The sequence below is a fragment of the Gymnogyps californianus genome, chromosome 2, assembly GCF_018139145.2.
Source record: "Gymnogyps californianus isolate 813 chromosome 2, ASM1813914v2, whole genome shotgun sequence".
Lineage (NCBI taxonomy): Eukaryota > Metazoa > Chordata > Aves > Accipitriformes > Cathartidae > Gymnogyps > Gymnogyps californianus.
The window spans coordinates 704,420-721,693 of record NC_059472.1 but is presented as its reverse complement, the minus strand read 5'-3'; the positions used below and the strand labels follow the sequence as shown (position 1 = coordinate 721,693).

Here is a 17,274-nt window from a genome sequence, read left to right as displayed (position 1 = left end):
GGTTGAAGGCTTCAGGCTTTTTTCACTTGTGGATGAGTTGGTCTCCACTGAGCCCTGCTCAGGTGAGCTCCTGGCACGCCCAGTGCGGCACCCGGCTGAACTTTCACCCCTGCTCGCACCAGCACTGCCGCAGAAGCTGCCTGTTGGGTGGCGATGATTTGGGGATGATTATTCACATCTCAGAATTAAGAAGGTCCCTGTTGGCGCTTGCTCACACGTGCATGTTGTATGTACGAAAACAGGCTCCACCAGGCAGTTTCCAGGCGGGTTTGGGGCGTGCAGGTACAGTCTCTGCAAGTCACGAAACAGCAAGAGCTTAAGCGTCAAGAAAAGGAAGCCGTGGGCATCCGCCATCACCGCTCCGGCTCCCGCTTGCCTCTCCACGAGCATCGTGCACATCCTCGCAGCCGTGATGAGATGCTCATCCCATCCAGGGCTGGGCCTAGGGGGTTTTTTTTAGTGATGAAGGGGACAGAGGGCAGCTGCTGTTCTCACCCTCTGTGGTGCTTGTGCTCCATCCCTTTGGAAACCGAGGTGTCCATGCGTCGTGCGGGTTTAGGCAGTTGGCTAAGCTGTCCCTCCCCTCCTTGCCCCAGCATGTCGATACTCCGCTTTGGTGCTGCCAGAAGTAGCTGCCCCATGGCCTTGGGGTACAAGGCAATGGGGGTTCGCGTTTCGTGGGGCTCGGACATCTCTGCACAGATCGGGGTTGTGTTTTCAAGCCCCCCCTGAGCTATTTAGCATCCCCTCAGGAGCCAAACCGGAGGCAGAGATTCAGTCCCCTGCCCCGTCCCCCCACCATGGACTCCCTCTGCAGCAGAGGGGGCAAAGTCTGAAGGTTTTTGCCTTCAACTTCTTTTTAAACGATGCTTGGGATTATTATTTTTTCCTGGTTTTAACATAACCCAGCTCCAGCTGGGAACTGGAGGAGGGTGTTAATCCGGGCAGGGGGCTGGATGGAGGGGGTGAGATGGGTTAATCCTGCGTGCTGCGAGGAATGGAAAGCAAGAAGAGGTGGGAGAGATGGGGCTGTGCGTAGGCAGCTTCTCCTTCTCACCCTGGGATGGGAGATCCCAGCAAGGGGACGGTCCCAGGTGGGGACCATGGTGGGGTCGGTCCCCGCTCCCTGCAAGGACTGCGTTCCCAAACACCCATGAAACTGTCACCCAATGTCCATCGGCCCCAAGTCTTGTCCCCAACAGGTGGCCATGCTCGCTCCTCCATCGCCGTTCGGCTCCAAGAAGCACCAAGGCACGAGCAGGGAGGGCTGATTCAGGGCTGTCTCCTACAGATGTGCTCCAAGGGGTGTCATCACTTTTTGGGGCTTGGCTTTCCAGCCTGCCCATCGTTTGTGCACCCTGAGGTCCCTGGGAGCCAGGGAGGGCTGCGGGCCGGTGCCACTGCGTTTGGGATGGTGGCAATGCCCTGGTCTCTCCATCACCGATGTGCTCTTCACCTGATGGGAGAGGCTTGGGGTGCTTGGGCATGTCCATCCTTTGGGCTCTGTTGCGGCCGAGGGTCTGGGGGGTCCCGGGGCAGCGGTACGGGGGCATCTGTCTGCCCGTGGGCATGAGGGGCTTCGCTCGCTGATGGCGGCGCTGTGTTTCTCCCCGCAGGACGTCGTCCCTGCGATGGAACGCCGGCACCAAGGAGCGGATGCTGATCAAGGTGACCGACCGCGAGCCCAGCTTCCTCATGCACCAAGGCAACGGCTACGCGCCCGAAAACCAACCGGGCACCCGTTCGCGGCGACCCTCAGGGGGCCAACAGTCGCCCAACCTACAAACCTTCGCCCCCGACACCGACAACTCTGTTTTCTTCCCGGAGAGGAAGCAGTCACCCTTCTTGAAGAGGGCTGAGCACGTGGGCAGCTGCTCGCCGCTGCTCGGCCGGGGGGACTCCTTCTGCTCCCCACTCCAAGCCCAGCACCGCAAGCACTCCAGCGAGTCGCAACCCTCCTCGCCCCGCTACGCCTACGAGCCCCCGCTCTACGAGGAACCCCCTATGGAGTACCAGGCTCCCATCTATGACGAACCTCCCGTGGACATGCAGTACGAAGCCAGCGGGAGCTACAAAGCCGGCTCACCGCAGAAATCGCCCATCCGTAAACCTCACCCCTTCCTGCAATCGCCCAAGCAAGGCTCCAACTCGCCCTACCAGCAGTTGGTGCTCACCAAACAGAAGTGTCCCGACCGGTTCATGAGCCTGGAGTACAGCCCCGCCGGCAAGGAGTACGTCAGGCAACTGGTCTACGTCGAGCAGTCGGGCTCCAGCCCCAAGATGAAGACGGGGTTGAGGCACAAATATTCCCCCAACCCCATCGGCGGCTCCTACTCGCTGCAGCACAGCCCCTGCCTGGTCCGGGACCAACGCTTGGAGATCAAATCGGGTGACTACAGCAGCATGGAGGGACCCGACTTCTGCCCTGGCCCAACGGGTGGCCAGGTGGCCCAGGGCGAGGACTCCATGTCGTGGTCCAGCCAGCAGGACACCTTGTCCTCCACCGGCTACTCACCCTCCACCAGAAAGAGGAAAAGCCGAAAGCCTTCCCTATCCCACGACCCCAACGCCTCCTCCACGGACGGCTCGGGGGACCGGGAGGTGTTGGGCGAGCAGATGCTGGGTGAGGAACGAGCCACCCCGGGACCCAACAGGTCACCAATGAACCGTACGGAGAGCAAGGCGGCAGAGGCGGAGGCGGCGCGGGGCTTCCCCGAGCCCTTCCTGGCACAGGCACGCCTGGCTTGGGAAGCCCAGCAAGCCCACTACCACATGAAGCAACGGAGCAGCTGGGATTCCCAAAAGGATGGTTCGGGCTACGAGAGCGACGGTGCCCTCCCTTTGCCCATGCCGGGTCCAGTGGTGCGAGCCTTCAGCGAGGATGAGGCGTTGGCACAGCAGGAGAACAAGCACTGGAAGAGGAACACCTTCGAGAAGCTGGGCTTCCCCCAGATCCTGCTGGAGAAGAGCGTCTCCGTGCAGACCAACCTGGCCTCCCCTGAGCCCTACCTGCATCCGTCTCAGGTAACGTCCTCGGGGATGTCCTCGGCATTGGCGGGCTTCACCGCGCGCCCCGCGCCGCCAACCCTCGCCCACCACGCGGCATCTCCTCGGGTGCCGCGCCAGGTTGGGCAGACCACACCACACCACGTGGCAGCGCGGTGTCCCCGCCGCCCTCCTGGTTAAAGTTCCTTCTTCTTGTAAAGCCGGTTTAAATCCCTGCCTCCGCTGCAGATCCAGCGGGATGGTCCCCAGGGCGATCCCGTGCTTTGTAGCCGCCAAGCGCCGGCACGGGCACCTCTGCACCGTTGCAGTCTCAGCCCTGTGCCGCAGCTTCAGGCGCCACTTCTCCTCCCTCGGTCTGGCTGCTGCTCGGTGGGAGCCAGCTCCTGGACCCCCAAGTACCCACCCGGCTTCCAGGGGAGCCCCAAGCGCCCGTCCCCGGCTGTGCTCGGTACTCCGGGCGCACGCGCGGGGCTTGTGTGCTTTGCAGTAGCTCATCTCCTTGCGTTTCACGTCATGGCACCATCAGACGGCGGTGGTGCAGGAGATTTCCCTTAGCAATCCCGTGGTGGCTCAGCCCGGGCTTCATAGTATCCTCTAAGAGCTATGGATTCTGGGGACACCCAAAATGCCATCTCCGGTCCCCATCCAGCTGGAGGAGACGCGTGAGCAGGGATGTCCCTTCTGCAGAGCGAGGGGAGGTGGCTAGGGTGTGTAAATGGCATCGAGAAAATCAGCCCCTTTCTGCTCTCTCCACCTGCTTCCATTTTCAAAGGCGTCCTCTGCCAGAAATGAGGGTTTGCTCACCGGATTGTTCCCAGCCATAGCATTTCGAGGTGCTGGAGCAGCGCCGCTGGCCCTTGGCTTTCACACTGAGCAGGAACGGGCAGCGCCACGTTTGAGTTGGGGTCTTGACCCACCACCCCAGCTCCAGCCATCTAGGTGGTGGCTGAACCCGTCACCGGACCCACCAGTGACTCTGAGGCAATTTCCAGTTATAGCAGGAGTTTTTCCCAGTGAGGACTGAAAGTAAGTTGAGGAGCTTCATCCCTCCGGTGCAGGCCGTCCCATCTGATCGCAGGCAGCACCCCCACGGAGGTCCTGTCTCCGTCTCCTCTCCGGCATGTTGGGATTGACAGCGCTGCTGATCTGGCTGCCAGATTTGCTTTCTCATAGAAGTTGGTCCTTTGCAAGCTGGTCCCTCAAAGTCGGTCCTCAGCAAGCTGGTCCCTCAAAGAAGTTGCTCCTTAGCAAGCTGGTCCCTCAAAGTTGGCCCTTAGCAAGCCGATCCCTCAAAAAGTTGCTCCATAGCAAGCTGGTCCCTCAAAACCTTGGGATGAAACAGCCACAAACACACCAGCTTTCCAGGATCTGCTTCCCAGGGCTCTGAGCTGCCTGTTCCCTCCCTGGGACTGAGCTGCCCCGGTCCTGGAGACCCCTCCTGCCCCAAGCTCCCATCCCAGAGGAGCTCCTGGGGCTACCATAGACCATTCTTGTGATGGCGTAGCCCTCCTGCTGCTGATAGCCTCCCATGGGCTGTGACCTGGACCTGCTGGAGCTGGTGCATCGCCTGTGCCCATCTTCCAGCCCATCTGATGTTTCCCGTCAGCAGCTCCTGGCTTCTGGCTTTCAGCTCTCATGTCCTTTCCCCTCCAGCATCTGGCACCCAAAATCTGCTCCTCGGATCTGTAGTGCCCCGTTCTGGGCAAGGACAGTGACGCTGCCTGCGTCCCCGCAGCCAGAGGAGCCCAGAGATGGGCTGCAGAGGTGGGGAGGTGAAGGCAAAGGTTTCCGGAGGAAGACCACTTGATTTGGTTTTGGATGCATCGAGGGTTGATGTAAGGACGCTAGGAAAGGCTATAATGGCTTTTTAAAAATGGATGATGATGCCGTGTGCAGGGATAGTTACCCTGGTGAGAGCAATCCGACCTGGAAAACTGCCTGGAAGATGGAGCTTGGGATCAGCAACCCTGGACATGGACCTGGGAAACAGCAAATAATCTGGAAAATGCTTTTTTGCCCATGGGAATGTGTAAGGAAATCAGTGGGGCGTCGCATCCAAAGGCAGCAGAAGAAACTTTCTCGTGCACAAGTGTCCCCAAGCACTCGGTGCTGCACGAGGAGCTTGAAACACAAAACTGGCGAGCTCCAAATCCACTTTGGACGCTCACATTGGCCAGGAGGAATAGCTGCCACCATTAGTGGACCTATGCCTTCTGCGTGGAGCTCGGGATGTGGTGGGACTCTTCTTCGCTGCCCAGGTGTCTCTGGTTGCCCCTGTCTGATGTTGTCCTCAAGCTCAAGGACACCCATTCCAGGAAGAGCAGATTTCCAGCCAAGGTGGTGGGACATTGGACCAGGTTGCCCAGAGAAGTTGTGGATGCCCCATCCTTGGAAGTGTTCAAGGTCAGGCTGGATGGGGCTCTGAGCGACCTGATCTCGCAGGAGATGTCCCTGCCCATGGTAGGGGGGTTGGACTGGATGATCTTTGAAGGTGCCTCCCAACCCAAACGACTCGATGATCACATCTAAGATTGTCACGTGGTTTTAATTTGGTTTCCTACGCCCCCATCAGCTGGGGAACCTTCAACGTTGGTTGAAGCGGAAGCCTCTTGCGGTGAGCTCAGACCTGCGGCCGGCCCTGGCGGGAAGCTTTGTGCGAAGGGTTATCACGCTGGCCATGACTGCAAGATGTGCCAGAAACGGAGAAGAAAATGGGAGCAGAACGAAGCTGGGGATGACACGTGGGGAGATGCAGAGACCTGGCAGAGGAGAGAAGCACACGGGAGATGTGACAGGGTGGCACAAACGACGGGGACATGCCCGCTGTCACCGACGGTGTGTCCCCACATTGGCCCCGCATTGGGGTGCATCTGAGCCTCATCCTCATGGCACCAGGACCTCCTTCCCCCACAGCATGCTTGAGTTTGCTCCTGGGTTTGAGTGTTCCCCTAATCCCTGAGCTGAAAGGAGGGTCACCCCACAAGACAGGCAGCGGCAGCCCCCTGCCAGCACCCTGCCAGGAGGTCATGGCCAGCTGCCGTTGACACCCGACTGCTTGTCCCCTCGTTGCAGCCCTAAGCTTCCCCCAAGTTCATTTAGGACTGTGCTAATTAGGGCTGAAGCTACTTTTATATTGGCACTAGCAGCAGAGGATCCATCACATTTTGCCGCCTGTGTCACTCCCCAGCCTGACCATGCTGTCCGCTGGAGTGGACTTGGCTGGAGAAGGCTGATGTCCCCAGCCGACGTGGTCCTTTGCTTCTCCCTGGGTGCCCTGGATGACCAGCGTGGCTGTGGCCCAGCTCGTGGACCGGTTTTTGGAAGAGCCACAGCAGCAATGGCTGCTGAGCGAGAAGCCGTAGAGCAAATGCTGCATCTCCTTCCACCCAGAAAGCCCCACGTGCCTTCAGCTGACCAGCAGGTTGGAGGACACAGAGGGACCTTTCGGGTGATGTGGCCTCCATAGGAACGGCAGGGCTGGGTCCCTCAAGGGGTGAAGCTCCCATGTCCCCGTGGCCAGGTCCCTGCCATTGTCACTGCGGTGCAAGATGGGAGCTGAGTGATGTCAATGGAAAGAGGAGACCTCAACAGTGGGAAGGGACGAGCTGCTGAGCAAGGAGACAAGAAACTTGACCTGTTTGAAGAAACAGAGGCTCAGTCGTCTACCAGCAGCTCTGGTGGCTCTTTGGGTGGCTTCCTTGTCCCCTCCTGGACTTGCCACCTCCACGTGGCCCTGGCTCTTTCCACCTTGGTTCTGCCTCCTGCTTTTCTTCTTCTGTTCCTCGTCTAAAGCCCAATCCCAAGGCCATGGCACCGCTGCAGTCACCTTGCACACGGTCCCTGCTTGGGGCCAGCGACACGGTTCCCCCACGCATGGTGGGGACAGCAACATCACCTCTGGATGGTGTGGCATGTCCTTCCCTGCCAAGGGAAGAGCTCACCTCCTGCCTGCCCACGGGTCACATCCCCAGGGCCACCAAACCCGGGTGATGCTGACCCGGACGTTGCACTTGCAGAAGAGGATGCTGACAGACGATGAAGCAACGTTGGCTGGCTGCAGGACCAGGGAGCAGTCCATCCCGTGTGTCCTTGTTTGCCTTTCTCCATGCTGGTCATCAGCTGTTTGGGTGTCTCTCCACCTCCTGGAGTGACATCCATAAGCTGTGCTGGTTCCAGTAGTAGAAAGACACTGGTCTGCAGGGGTACCCTTTGCTCTGCGGAGGTCCTTCCCGGCTGGGTGCTCTGCAGGCAAGGTTAGATCCCGGGCAGCTTGTGTCCCTCTGCACGTGGGATGTAAAGAAACAACATCCATGTTGCTCATGGCTTGGAGGAGCCACCAGCCTCCTCCTGAGTATGTGGCCGCTGGAGAACCATGCTTGAACGTGACTTTGGGGACAGGGGGTTATTTGGGGGGCTGGTTACAGGTGAGTGTGTCCCCTCCCCAGTGTGCCCAAAGGACTGGTGGAGCCCGAAGCCACTTGCCCTTTGCTTCCCCCACGTTATTAATAGCCACCAGCTTCTTCTGTCCATGACTGCAAAGCCTGAATGACCAGGGTGCCAGGCACGAAGGGAGTCCTGCACGTTGGCTTTTGGGTGCCTTCGCTTATCCCCACTGGCACCCTCCCTCCTGATGCCCATCGGTGCCACAACCCGCCTTGGCCCCTGGTACCGGGCCGGCTCCACTTACCCATGATGGGATTGACGTATCACTTACCCATGATTGGAGAGGACGTGGCTTTTGGTGTGAGCATGGGGCGACCTCTTAATGCTGCAATGGTTGGTTGATTAGTTGGTTGGTTGATTGGTTGGCTGGTTGATTGGTTCGTTGGTTGGTCGGTTTGTTCATTTGTTGGTTGGTTGGTTGGTTCGTTCGTTCGTTTGTTCATTTGTTGGTTGGTTGGTTTCTTGGTTGGTTGGTTTCTTGGTTTGTTGGTTGGTTGGTTGGTTGGTTGGTTGGTTGGTTGGTTGGTTGGTTTGTCGGTTGATTGGTTTGTGAGTTGGTTGGTTGGTTGGTTTGTTGGTTGATTGGTTGGTTGGTTTGTTTGTTTGTTGGTTGGTTGGTTTCTTGGTTTTTTGGTTGTTTTTTCGATTGGTTGGTTGGTTTGTTGGTTGATTGGTTTGTGAGTTGGTTGGTTTGTTGGTTGGTTGGTTGTTGGTGGTTGGTTGGTTTACTCATTTGTTTGTTGGTTGGTTGGTTGGCTTCTTGGTTTTTTGGTTGGTTGGTTGGTTGGTTGGTTTGGCAGTGTGGCCATGCTGTTAGTAACATTGACTTGTCTGGCTCTTGTCTCCTAGTCGGAGGATCTCGGTGCCTGCGCCCAGTTCGAGAGCAGCAGACAGACCAGGAACATGATGCCTAGCGCCAGCTGTGTCTTCCCCACCTTCAACCTGCGGAAGCCCTCCTCGGAGACGGACATTGAGAACTGGGCCTCCAAGCACTTCAACAAGCACACCCAAGGGCTCTTCCGCAGGAAGGTGTCCATCGCCAACATGCTGGCCTGGAGCAGCGAGTCCATCAAGAAACCCATGATCATGACCAACGACCGCAACGTCAAGAAAGAGGCGTGCGAGATATTTAAACTGATTCAGATGTACATGGGGGATCGGCGGGCCAAGACGGACCAGCTCAACGTGGCCTTGGAGATCGCCACCAAAGGCTGGAGCATGCAGGGTCTGAGAGACGAGCTCTACATCCAGCTGTGCCGGCAGACCACCGAGAACTTCCGTTACGAGAGCCTGGCCCGGGGCTGGGAGCTCATGGCCATTTGTTTGGCCTTTTTCCCACCCACTCCCAAATTTCATTCCTACCTAGAAGGATATATTTACAGGCACATGGATCCGGTGAATGACACTAAAGGTAAGAGAGAAACCGCTGCCCGGTGGCTTTGGCCCCTGCTGATGTTGCAACCCATTTATTTATTAGTATTATTATTATTTTGTTCCTTTCCCCTTCGCATTCATGAGTCTCCTTGTTGAAAGGTGGGCGAGGAACTCATCCAACAGCCCTCCCGGAGGTGCAGCGAGCGCGGTGGTGCCTTTACCGCCGTCCTTTCCTCCCCGGCGCACGGAAATCCAGCATGAGACCCAACACGAAATGAGCTTTGACACCTTTGCTGCAGGCTCAGCGTCACCTTCACTGGGGGTGGCCGTAAGCGAGAGTTCCCGGGACTTCTCCTGGCCCATGAGGACACTTTTAGAGGTCCCTTCCAACCCAAACCATTCTATGATTCTGTGATTTCACTGTCACCATCACCATCTCCATCTCCAGATGCTTCTTCTGGCTTCTCAAGTAGCTTTAGATCAAAAAAAAAAACCATGCTGGAAAGGAAGCCAGCTTGATTCCCAGCTCCTGAGGTGGTTTTTGGTCATGGCAGATAGAAGAGACATAAATTTTAGCTATTTAACCCCAAATTGGTGGGAATTGTAGGAGCCCCTCCCCAGTCCTGGGCTCGGCCATCCCCACTCCTTCACCACTGGTGCCATCTTGCGGGCAATGGGATCCGGTCTGGCAGGGGCGCGAGGATCATCGGTGCCTGCCCTCATCCTGGCAGGAAGGGATGCTGCCTGCTGGCCATCCATGGCACGGCTGGAGGGTTGGCTGTCCCCACATCCCATGGGTTGGTGCCATCTCGCAGTGGGTGGCGGATGAGGCAGAGATGGGGGTCCCGGGGCGGGGGGGGTCATCCCGGATTTTCACCGTTGGCCAGGCAGCCTTGGGAGATGGAGCTCGAATCGCTCTGGTTGTTTTCGGGTGCCCTTCGGCTCCCCAGGGACCAAGCAGGGAGGTCTGGGGGACACCGGCGTCACACGGAGCCGCGGTGGATCTGGCCAGCTTGGGGGCAAGAGGAGATGAACCCAACCGAGGCGTCCACGGGGAAAGCCGTAGGGTGGTCGAGAAAGCCCCGTGTGCGAGAGCATCCCCAAGGGCGACAGGGCGGGACGGGCAGCCGGCTCCAGTGCTGGCATGCCGGCGTGCCGAGTTGGGGCCGGCACGTGGGTAGGTACCACCGGGTGGGGGAGATGCCCCCCCATCACGGCACAGCCGGGGCTGGGAGGGCTGGGGGGCTGCCTGTGCCCCCCCCCCAGCCCACCCGCAGCAGAGGTGTCAAGCTCATTTCATCACCGTCGTCATGCTCACGCTGGATTTGGTGCGCCGGCGGCGAAAACCGGTCCTCCGCTGGGACAGGCTCCCCCGCCATGCCCCCCTTCAGCAGCGTGCCTGCGCTCAGCTCTGCTCCAGCCGTGCTCTGCCACCCGGCCCCGCCAGCCGTCGCCCGATTGGTTTTTATTCTTTATTTTCATTTTCATTTTTTATTTTATTTTCAGTTTTATTTCATTTTATTTTATTTTTTTTCATTTTCATTTTTTAATTTTCATTTTCATTTCTATTTTATTTTTTATTTTCATTTTCATTTATTTTCTTTTTCATTTCTATTTTATTTTTTATTTTCATTTTCATTTATTTTCATTTTCATTTCTATTTTATTTTTTATTTTCATTTTCATTTATGTTTATAGGATTTAAATTTTATTTTTATTTTCAGTTTTATTTTCTTTTTTATTTTTATTTTCATTTTTGTTTTTGTTTTCATTTTTATTTATTTTCATTTTCATTTTTATTTTTTATTTTACTTTCATTTTTATTTTTGTTTTATTTTCATTTTCATTTATTTTTATTTTCATTTTTTCTTTTTCTTTATTTTTATTTTATTTCTTTTTTATTTTAATTTTTTTTTTCATTTTTGTTTCCTCTATTTTTCCTTTTCATTATTTTTTATTTTTATTTCATTTTTCAGTTTCAGGTTTGGTTTGGTTTTGCCTTTCGTTTCGATTTTCATTTTCATTTTCCCCTTCCGTTCCATTCCCTTGTCTTCATCGCTTTGTTTGTTTCCCAGTGACCCAGCACATTAAAGAAATCCTGGAAAGGACCAATAAGAAGAAATCCAAATTGAGAAAGAAACCCAAGCCCTATATCGAAGAGCACGATGGTAGGGGCCGTGTCACCGCTCGCTTGGGGCTTCTTTCTCTTAGCCCTCGTAGCCCACCTCCTCCTCCTCAGCCTTTCACCCCCCGACCCCCCAGCTCCCCCTCGGCTCTGCTCGCTGCCTGGACGCTTGGAGGGGCTGCGCTTGCCGGGGGCGGGGAGGGGGGGCGCGGGGAGGAGGGGGCAACCCCAGGACGGCAAAAAGACCTTTAGTGTAACATTTACTAGAAACCGAAATAATAGAAATATAGCATATACAAAATTAAATAGATAAAAATTCTATAAATATAGTATTAAGATACATTATCTAGCCTATTTTATATTTTTATATGTTATATATAATGTTACACATAAATACAGAATAGTTATATAATATTATACATAAGAATATATAATAATGTATAATATGAAATACATTATAAATAATATAAAATATATATTACATATAGTGTTATAAATTAAATATATAATATATTATTTAATATTTATTATGAATAATGTAAATATATATTAAATATAATGTATAAATGTAGAATATTATATATAATGTTATCGATAAATATATATAACATTATATGTAATTAAATATAACATATATAATGTTTTCTACAAATATATGATATTAAATAATATAAATAATTTATAAATATATAATATTATATATAATGTTGTAGATCAATACCTAAAGTTATATATAATGTTATCTATAAATAGATATCTATCAATAGATAACATTATATATAAAATTATATATAAATACATTATATATACCATATAAAAATATATAAATTCAATAGTAATTAACAAGAGGGGGAAGGCAGGGATTTAATCAAGCGGAGCCACCTAGAAGATGCTGATGGCTTCTCTCAGTGCTTGATGGATGATGCCGAGGTGGGCACGAGCACCCTTGGTGCCGTGGCCGTCACCGGTGGGGCACAGGGCGGGGGGACGTGGGATGAGCTCCTTTTCCCGGCATCCCTCTGGCTTTTGGCGGGGTTTGCCGGGAACTCGCCGACCGGAGCGGGATGCCGGTGAAGGCTCGGCATCCCGGATGAAACCAAGAGGTTCCTGGCGCAAGATGAGGGACCTCAACCTGGAGCCCCGGCGATGGCGGGGCTGGGACCTGGAGGTGGGGTGGGGTGGAGGCACCCCAAGAAATGGCTTTAACAGCATCCATGAATTAAGGGTGCTGTTTAATATCTTCACCAATGACGCAGACGGTGGGAATCGAGTGCGCCCTCAGCAAGTTTGGAGATGACACCAAGCTGAGTGGTGGGGTTGACCCGCCTGAGGGACCTGGACAAGCTGGAGAAGTGAGGCCCATGTGAACCTCATGAGGTTCAACCAGGCCAAGGGCAAGGTCCTGCGCATGGGTCGGGGGCAACCCCCCGTATCCATACAGGCTGGGGGATGAAGGGACGGAGAGCGGAGAAGGACTTGGGGACGCTGGTGGGTGACAAATGGGACATGAGCCAGCAACGTGCGCTCACAGCCCGGGAAGCCAACCGTCTCCTGGGCTGCATCCAAAGAAGCAACCTGATCTAGTGGAAGATGTCCCTGCTCCTTGCAGGGGGGTTGGACTAGATGACCTTCAAAGGTCCCTTCCAACCCAAACCATTCCATGATTCTATGAATGGGCACCAGGTTTGAGGTCACCTGGTCCTGGACCACCTCCTTCGGGGTGGCTTCAGATCCCCCCCGGCGCATCCATCAGCCCCCCCGGAGCATTTACTGCGCCGAAAAACCATCAGGGAAACCCTTTGAAGACAACGGCATCGGGGATGGAGGGAAAAGTAGATGATCCCAAGTCCCCAGGTTTGGTTTTAACCAAAAAGCGCCCGTCCGGGGGGTCGGGATGGTGAGCGGCTCTCAGCCACCGGCTCTTCTCCAGGAGCCCTTTTTTCCCCTCTTTTGCACCAATATTAAATAGGAGAAGCACGTTTTTAGCTCCTGGACCATTCTCACCGGTGTGACGGGTTCAGGATGTGCCGGGATGTGCGGCTCCGGTGGCACAAAAGCCGCGCCGATGGCAGGACTGGTGCTGGCGTTGTGGTTTCAAAGCTACCGAAGGAGAGAAGGTCCCAGATGATGGATTTTTTTGTTCGATTTGCTTATTTTTAGGCTCTTGGAAGAATTTATGGGGCTGCCAGCATCTTCTGGGGTGGTCCAGAAGGTACCACCAGATCCCCGGGGCTCTCGGCTGCGGGATGCTGGAGCATCTCCCTTGGGATGAGCCCACTGGCAGCTCGGGGATGCTCCAAGGGTTGAGGGTGCCATCTCCTCGTTGAAGCACATCAGGAGGAGGGGATGAATGGTGCAGAGAGCGACAAGGGTGGAAGTGGTGGCATCAGGAGGAGAGGATGGATGATGGGGGGGGTGAGGGGGGTGTGACAGTGGAAGCCAATGGCTGCGGGGTAAAAAATCAGCCCCGAAAGCCGGGACATCCCTGCAACGAGGCCACCGGAGCGAGCGGGGAGAGGATGGAGCCGAGGGGGCTCCGGGGTTCCACGTTTGGTGGGTACGAGGACGTGGCTTCTCCAAGGTCTGAGGCTCTTGGGGAGCGGGTTGAGTTGTGGGGACGCTCCCTGCAAGAAGGGTCCGGGGCTTGCAGGGGGGGCGGATGGGACACCTCATCCTCCTCAAACGTGTCCCCCCCCCCGGGAGCGGTGACGGGGACAGATACGGAGCAGCACCGGCTCTGCCCTGCATCCCGGGGTGGGGGAACCCTGACACCCTCCTGGAGCCGTAATGAGCTTCACCCCCCTGGCAGGGGACAGAGACCCCCCCCAACTATGAGCCCCCCCATGACCCAGAGCTGACACCCCCCCCCCATGCTCCCCCCTCTGTTTTCTCTTCCAGGGGTGGCAATAAGCACTTACGCCAAGTACTGCTACAACAAGCTGCAGAAGGCAGCTCTGACGGGAGCCAAGAAGGTATCGTCCAACCATTGGGCATGGGGAGGGCAGTGGTGGGCAGCCACCCCCGGCCGGGACCACCGAGGGGGCTGCTGGGGGTTTGGGGATGGGGTCTGGAGGAGGAGGAGGAGGGATGAAGCTGGAAAGCGCTGGAAACAGCGTAGCAGCTTGTGCCAGATCCGTGGTGAGGATGCTCCGGGCATGTTCAGCGTGGTTTGCCCATCACTGCACCCCCTCTGGGGACCCCCCAGGTCCTTCCCAAAGCTACCCATGGCCAAGGGATCCAACAGGGATTAAGGAAATGATCCTGGGAGCAAAACTCTGGAGCAAAAGCGTGCCAAGGATTGAAAAGGATGCTCCCGCAGCTCCCATCTCCCCAGCTTTCGGGGAGGGGGCTGCCCTGCCAGCCACCGTCACTGCGGCAGCTCACCGAGCCAGGTCCATCCCTGGGGCCGTTGCTGCCGTCGGGGCGGCGGCTGATTTATTTAATAAAACACCCCGGATAGGGATTTACAGCCTGGGGTGCTCTTCATGGCCCCACCACCGCGGCTGCCTCAGTTTCCCCCTCCTCCTTTCGTGGGGATAGAGAAGAGACGGCGGGACCCCGCCTCGGTCCACGGCAGCTCAGCTCCTCCCGGCGACGCCTGCCGAGACAAGGCCCCATGGTGGGGGGGGGGACGCATCACTCACCGGGCTCGCCAAGGGCTCTTTGGTGACCTTTGAAGGCAAAGACAGGAGCGATTGAGGACCCGGACCCTGCCAGCGGCTCGAGGTGCGGCCAGGGTGGCTCCTTCTGTCGTCAGCTCTCTCTGGAGGGGAGACGCTTGGCTGGATGCCGCTGTTGGGGAGCTGCCTCCATCTCTTCTGCATCCCACCATGCACACATCCACTGCGTCCATCTCCTCCTCTGCATCCCACCACACACACGTCCACTGCCACCACTCCTCCTCTGCATCCCGCCACACACACGTCCACTGTATCCATCTCCTCTTCTGCATCCCACCACACACACGTCCACTGTGTCCATCTCCTCCTCTGCATCCCACCATGCACACGTCCACTGCCACCACTCCTCCTCTGCATCCCGCCACGCACACGTCCACTGCTTCCATCTCCTCCTCTGCATCCCGCCACACACATCCACTGCCTCCATCTCCTCTTCCGCATCCCACCACAAACACATCCACTGTGTCCATCTCCTCCTCTGCATCCCACCACAAACACGTCCACTGCCTCCATCTCCTCTTCCGCATCCCACCACAAACACATCCACTGCCTCCATCTCCTCCTCTGCATCCCGCCACACACGTCCACTGCATCCATCTGCTCTTCCGCATCCCACCACACACACGACCACTGCATCCATCTCCTCCTCTGCTGCATCCTCCCATGGCCACGCACATCTCCTGCATGGTGGGAAGAACAGCAGTGCCCTCCTGTGACCGAACCACCAGCCCAGCTGGAGAGGGAACCCAGAGGTTTCCCCTTGTCCAGCACCGCGCAGGAGCCGGTGCCGGTGCCGGTGTCGGTGCCCCTGCTTCAAGCAGGCACGGATGAACCAACCATGGTGGCGGTGCTCTGCTTTCCAGAAGCATCCCAGAGCCATGGCTCGTCCTCCTCCCTACATGGCTCATTGGTGTAGATGCTCCAGCGTGGCCGTGGCCGCATGGCAGAGCGTGGGAGTCCTACCAAGCACCGTGGGGAGAGTCCCCAGGGCTGGATTCGCTTTCCAATCAAGATGGTGGGTGGAGGCACCTGCCCGCCGGCTGCATTTCGGCTCTGAGCTTCTGGCGCGCGGCGCCGTTGGAGACCTTGGCCAGGTTGGCTGGAGTTTGTCCATGGCTCCATCCACTGTCCCCATCACGCGATGGGCTCGGGCTCTGGATGGGTGGCAAGCAGCCCTGGAGGTCGGCCGTGGGGTGCTGGGATTGAGCAAGACCCCACATGCCCATCCCAGCTGCGGGGACACCGGCGGCAGCTCCTGACGGCGCCGGTGGCCTCTCTTATCTCTCACAGGGCCTGAAGAAGCCGAACATCGAGGAGATTCGCCACGCCAAGAACGCCGTCTTCAACCCTTCCATGTTCGGCAGCTCCCTGCAGGACATCATCAACATGCAGAAGGAGCGGTACCCCGACCGGCAGCTGCCCTGGGTGCAGACCCGCCTCTCCGAGGAGGTCCTGGCGCTCAACGGGGACCAGACCGAGGGCATCTTCAGGTAAAGCCACCTACGGCAGCGGGGAGACCCCCAGGACGGTGGCAGCCTGCACCTTCTCATAGGGGAAACCATAATGAGTCACCTCGTTACGGGGCAGCTGCCCCCCTCCCCGTGTCCCTGTGGGCGCCTTTCTCCTCCCGTGGGGCGGAGAGCAGCCCCCCAACTTCTCTTTGCTCCAAGGCCATGGGGATTTCTCCACGGCAGGGTCATGCCCGTTCTCTGGTGCCCACCAGAGTCACGGCGGGGTCCTGGGGGTCTGCACGCAACCCACCCCCCCAGCCCCACATCGCAGCAGGATGCCACGTCCCTATGGGGCAGCAGCCAGGTCCCAAAATGGCTCCATCCCTTCTTGGCTCTCCTTGAGCCCCGCATGCACCCAGGGGGACCCCCCAAAGCCCGGGGGGGTGTTAGGCAGGTGGGTCCCCATCTCTCGCTTGGGGACCAACGTCTCTTCCCCGTGCAGAGTCCCCGGTGACATCGATGAGGTCAACGCCCTCAAGCTGCAGGTGGACCAGTGGAAGATCCCCACCGGCTTGGAGGACCCCCACGTTCCCGGTAGGACCCCCCGGGGGGGCTGTGTGGGGTGCAGAATCAGGTCCTCCACCCACCAGGTCTCACATCTCCCTATTTTCTCCCCGTCTCCTCAGCCTCCCTGCTGAAGCTCTGGTACCGGGAGCTGGAGGAGCCGCTGATCCCCCACGAGTTTTACGAGCAGTGCATCACCCACTACGAGAACCCCGAGGCGGCCATCGCTGTCGTCCACTCTCTGCCCAGGATCAACAAAATGGTGCTGTGCTACCTCATCCGCTTCCTACAGGTACGGCCGGGGACCCCACACACACACCCCGTACCCCCACCCCGGGGCTACCTCCCAGCCTGGTTGCCTCTCTTGAGGTGGCTTTTGGTTCCCCAAGTTGATGTGGGGTTACCCGCGTGGTGACCTCCATCTCATCCGAGAACCGGGAGGTCCCCGCGGTCCCCGCACCCGTCTCCCACCACCCCATCAGCGCCGCCTTCCTCCTCCCCCGTCCCCGTCCCCGTCCCCCCAGGTGTTCGTGCAGCCGGCCAACGTGGCCGTCACCAAGATGGACGTCAATAACCTGGCCATGGTGATGGCCCCCAACTGCCTGCGCTGCCAGTCGGACGACCCGCGGATC

General features: G+C 56.7%; 1 protein-coding gene across 1 annotated transcript in view; it reads left to right on the top strand.

The window, feature by feature from the left end:
• Positions 1 to 17,274, top strand: part of ARHGAP39 (Rho GTPase activating protein 39) — a 151,956-nt gene that overhangs the window by 133,688 nt on the left and 994 nt on the right. The window contains exons 4-11 of the mRNA XM_050892871.1: positions 1,617 to 3,024; positions 8,299 to 8,860; positions 10,898 to 10,990; positions 13,846 to 13,919; positions 15,918 to 16,117; positions 16,581 to 16,672; positions 16,765 to 16,934; positions 17,167 to 17,267. Of these exons, the coding sequence (XP_050748828.1) occupies positions 1,617 to 3,024; positions 8,299 to 8,860; positions 10,898 to 10,990; positions 13,846 to 13,919; positions 15,918 to 16,117; positions 16,581 to 16,672; positions 16,765 to 16,934; positions 17,167 to 17,267 (2,700 nt within the window). The remainder of the gene's footprint in view (positions 1 to 1,616; positions 3,025 to 8,298; positions 8,861 to 10,897; positions 10,991 to 13,845; positions 13,920 to 15,917; positions 16,118 to 16,580; positions 16,673 to 16,764; positions 16,935 to 17,166; positions 17,268 to 17,274) is intronic.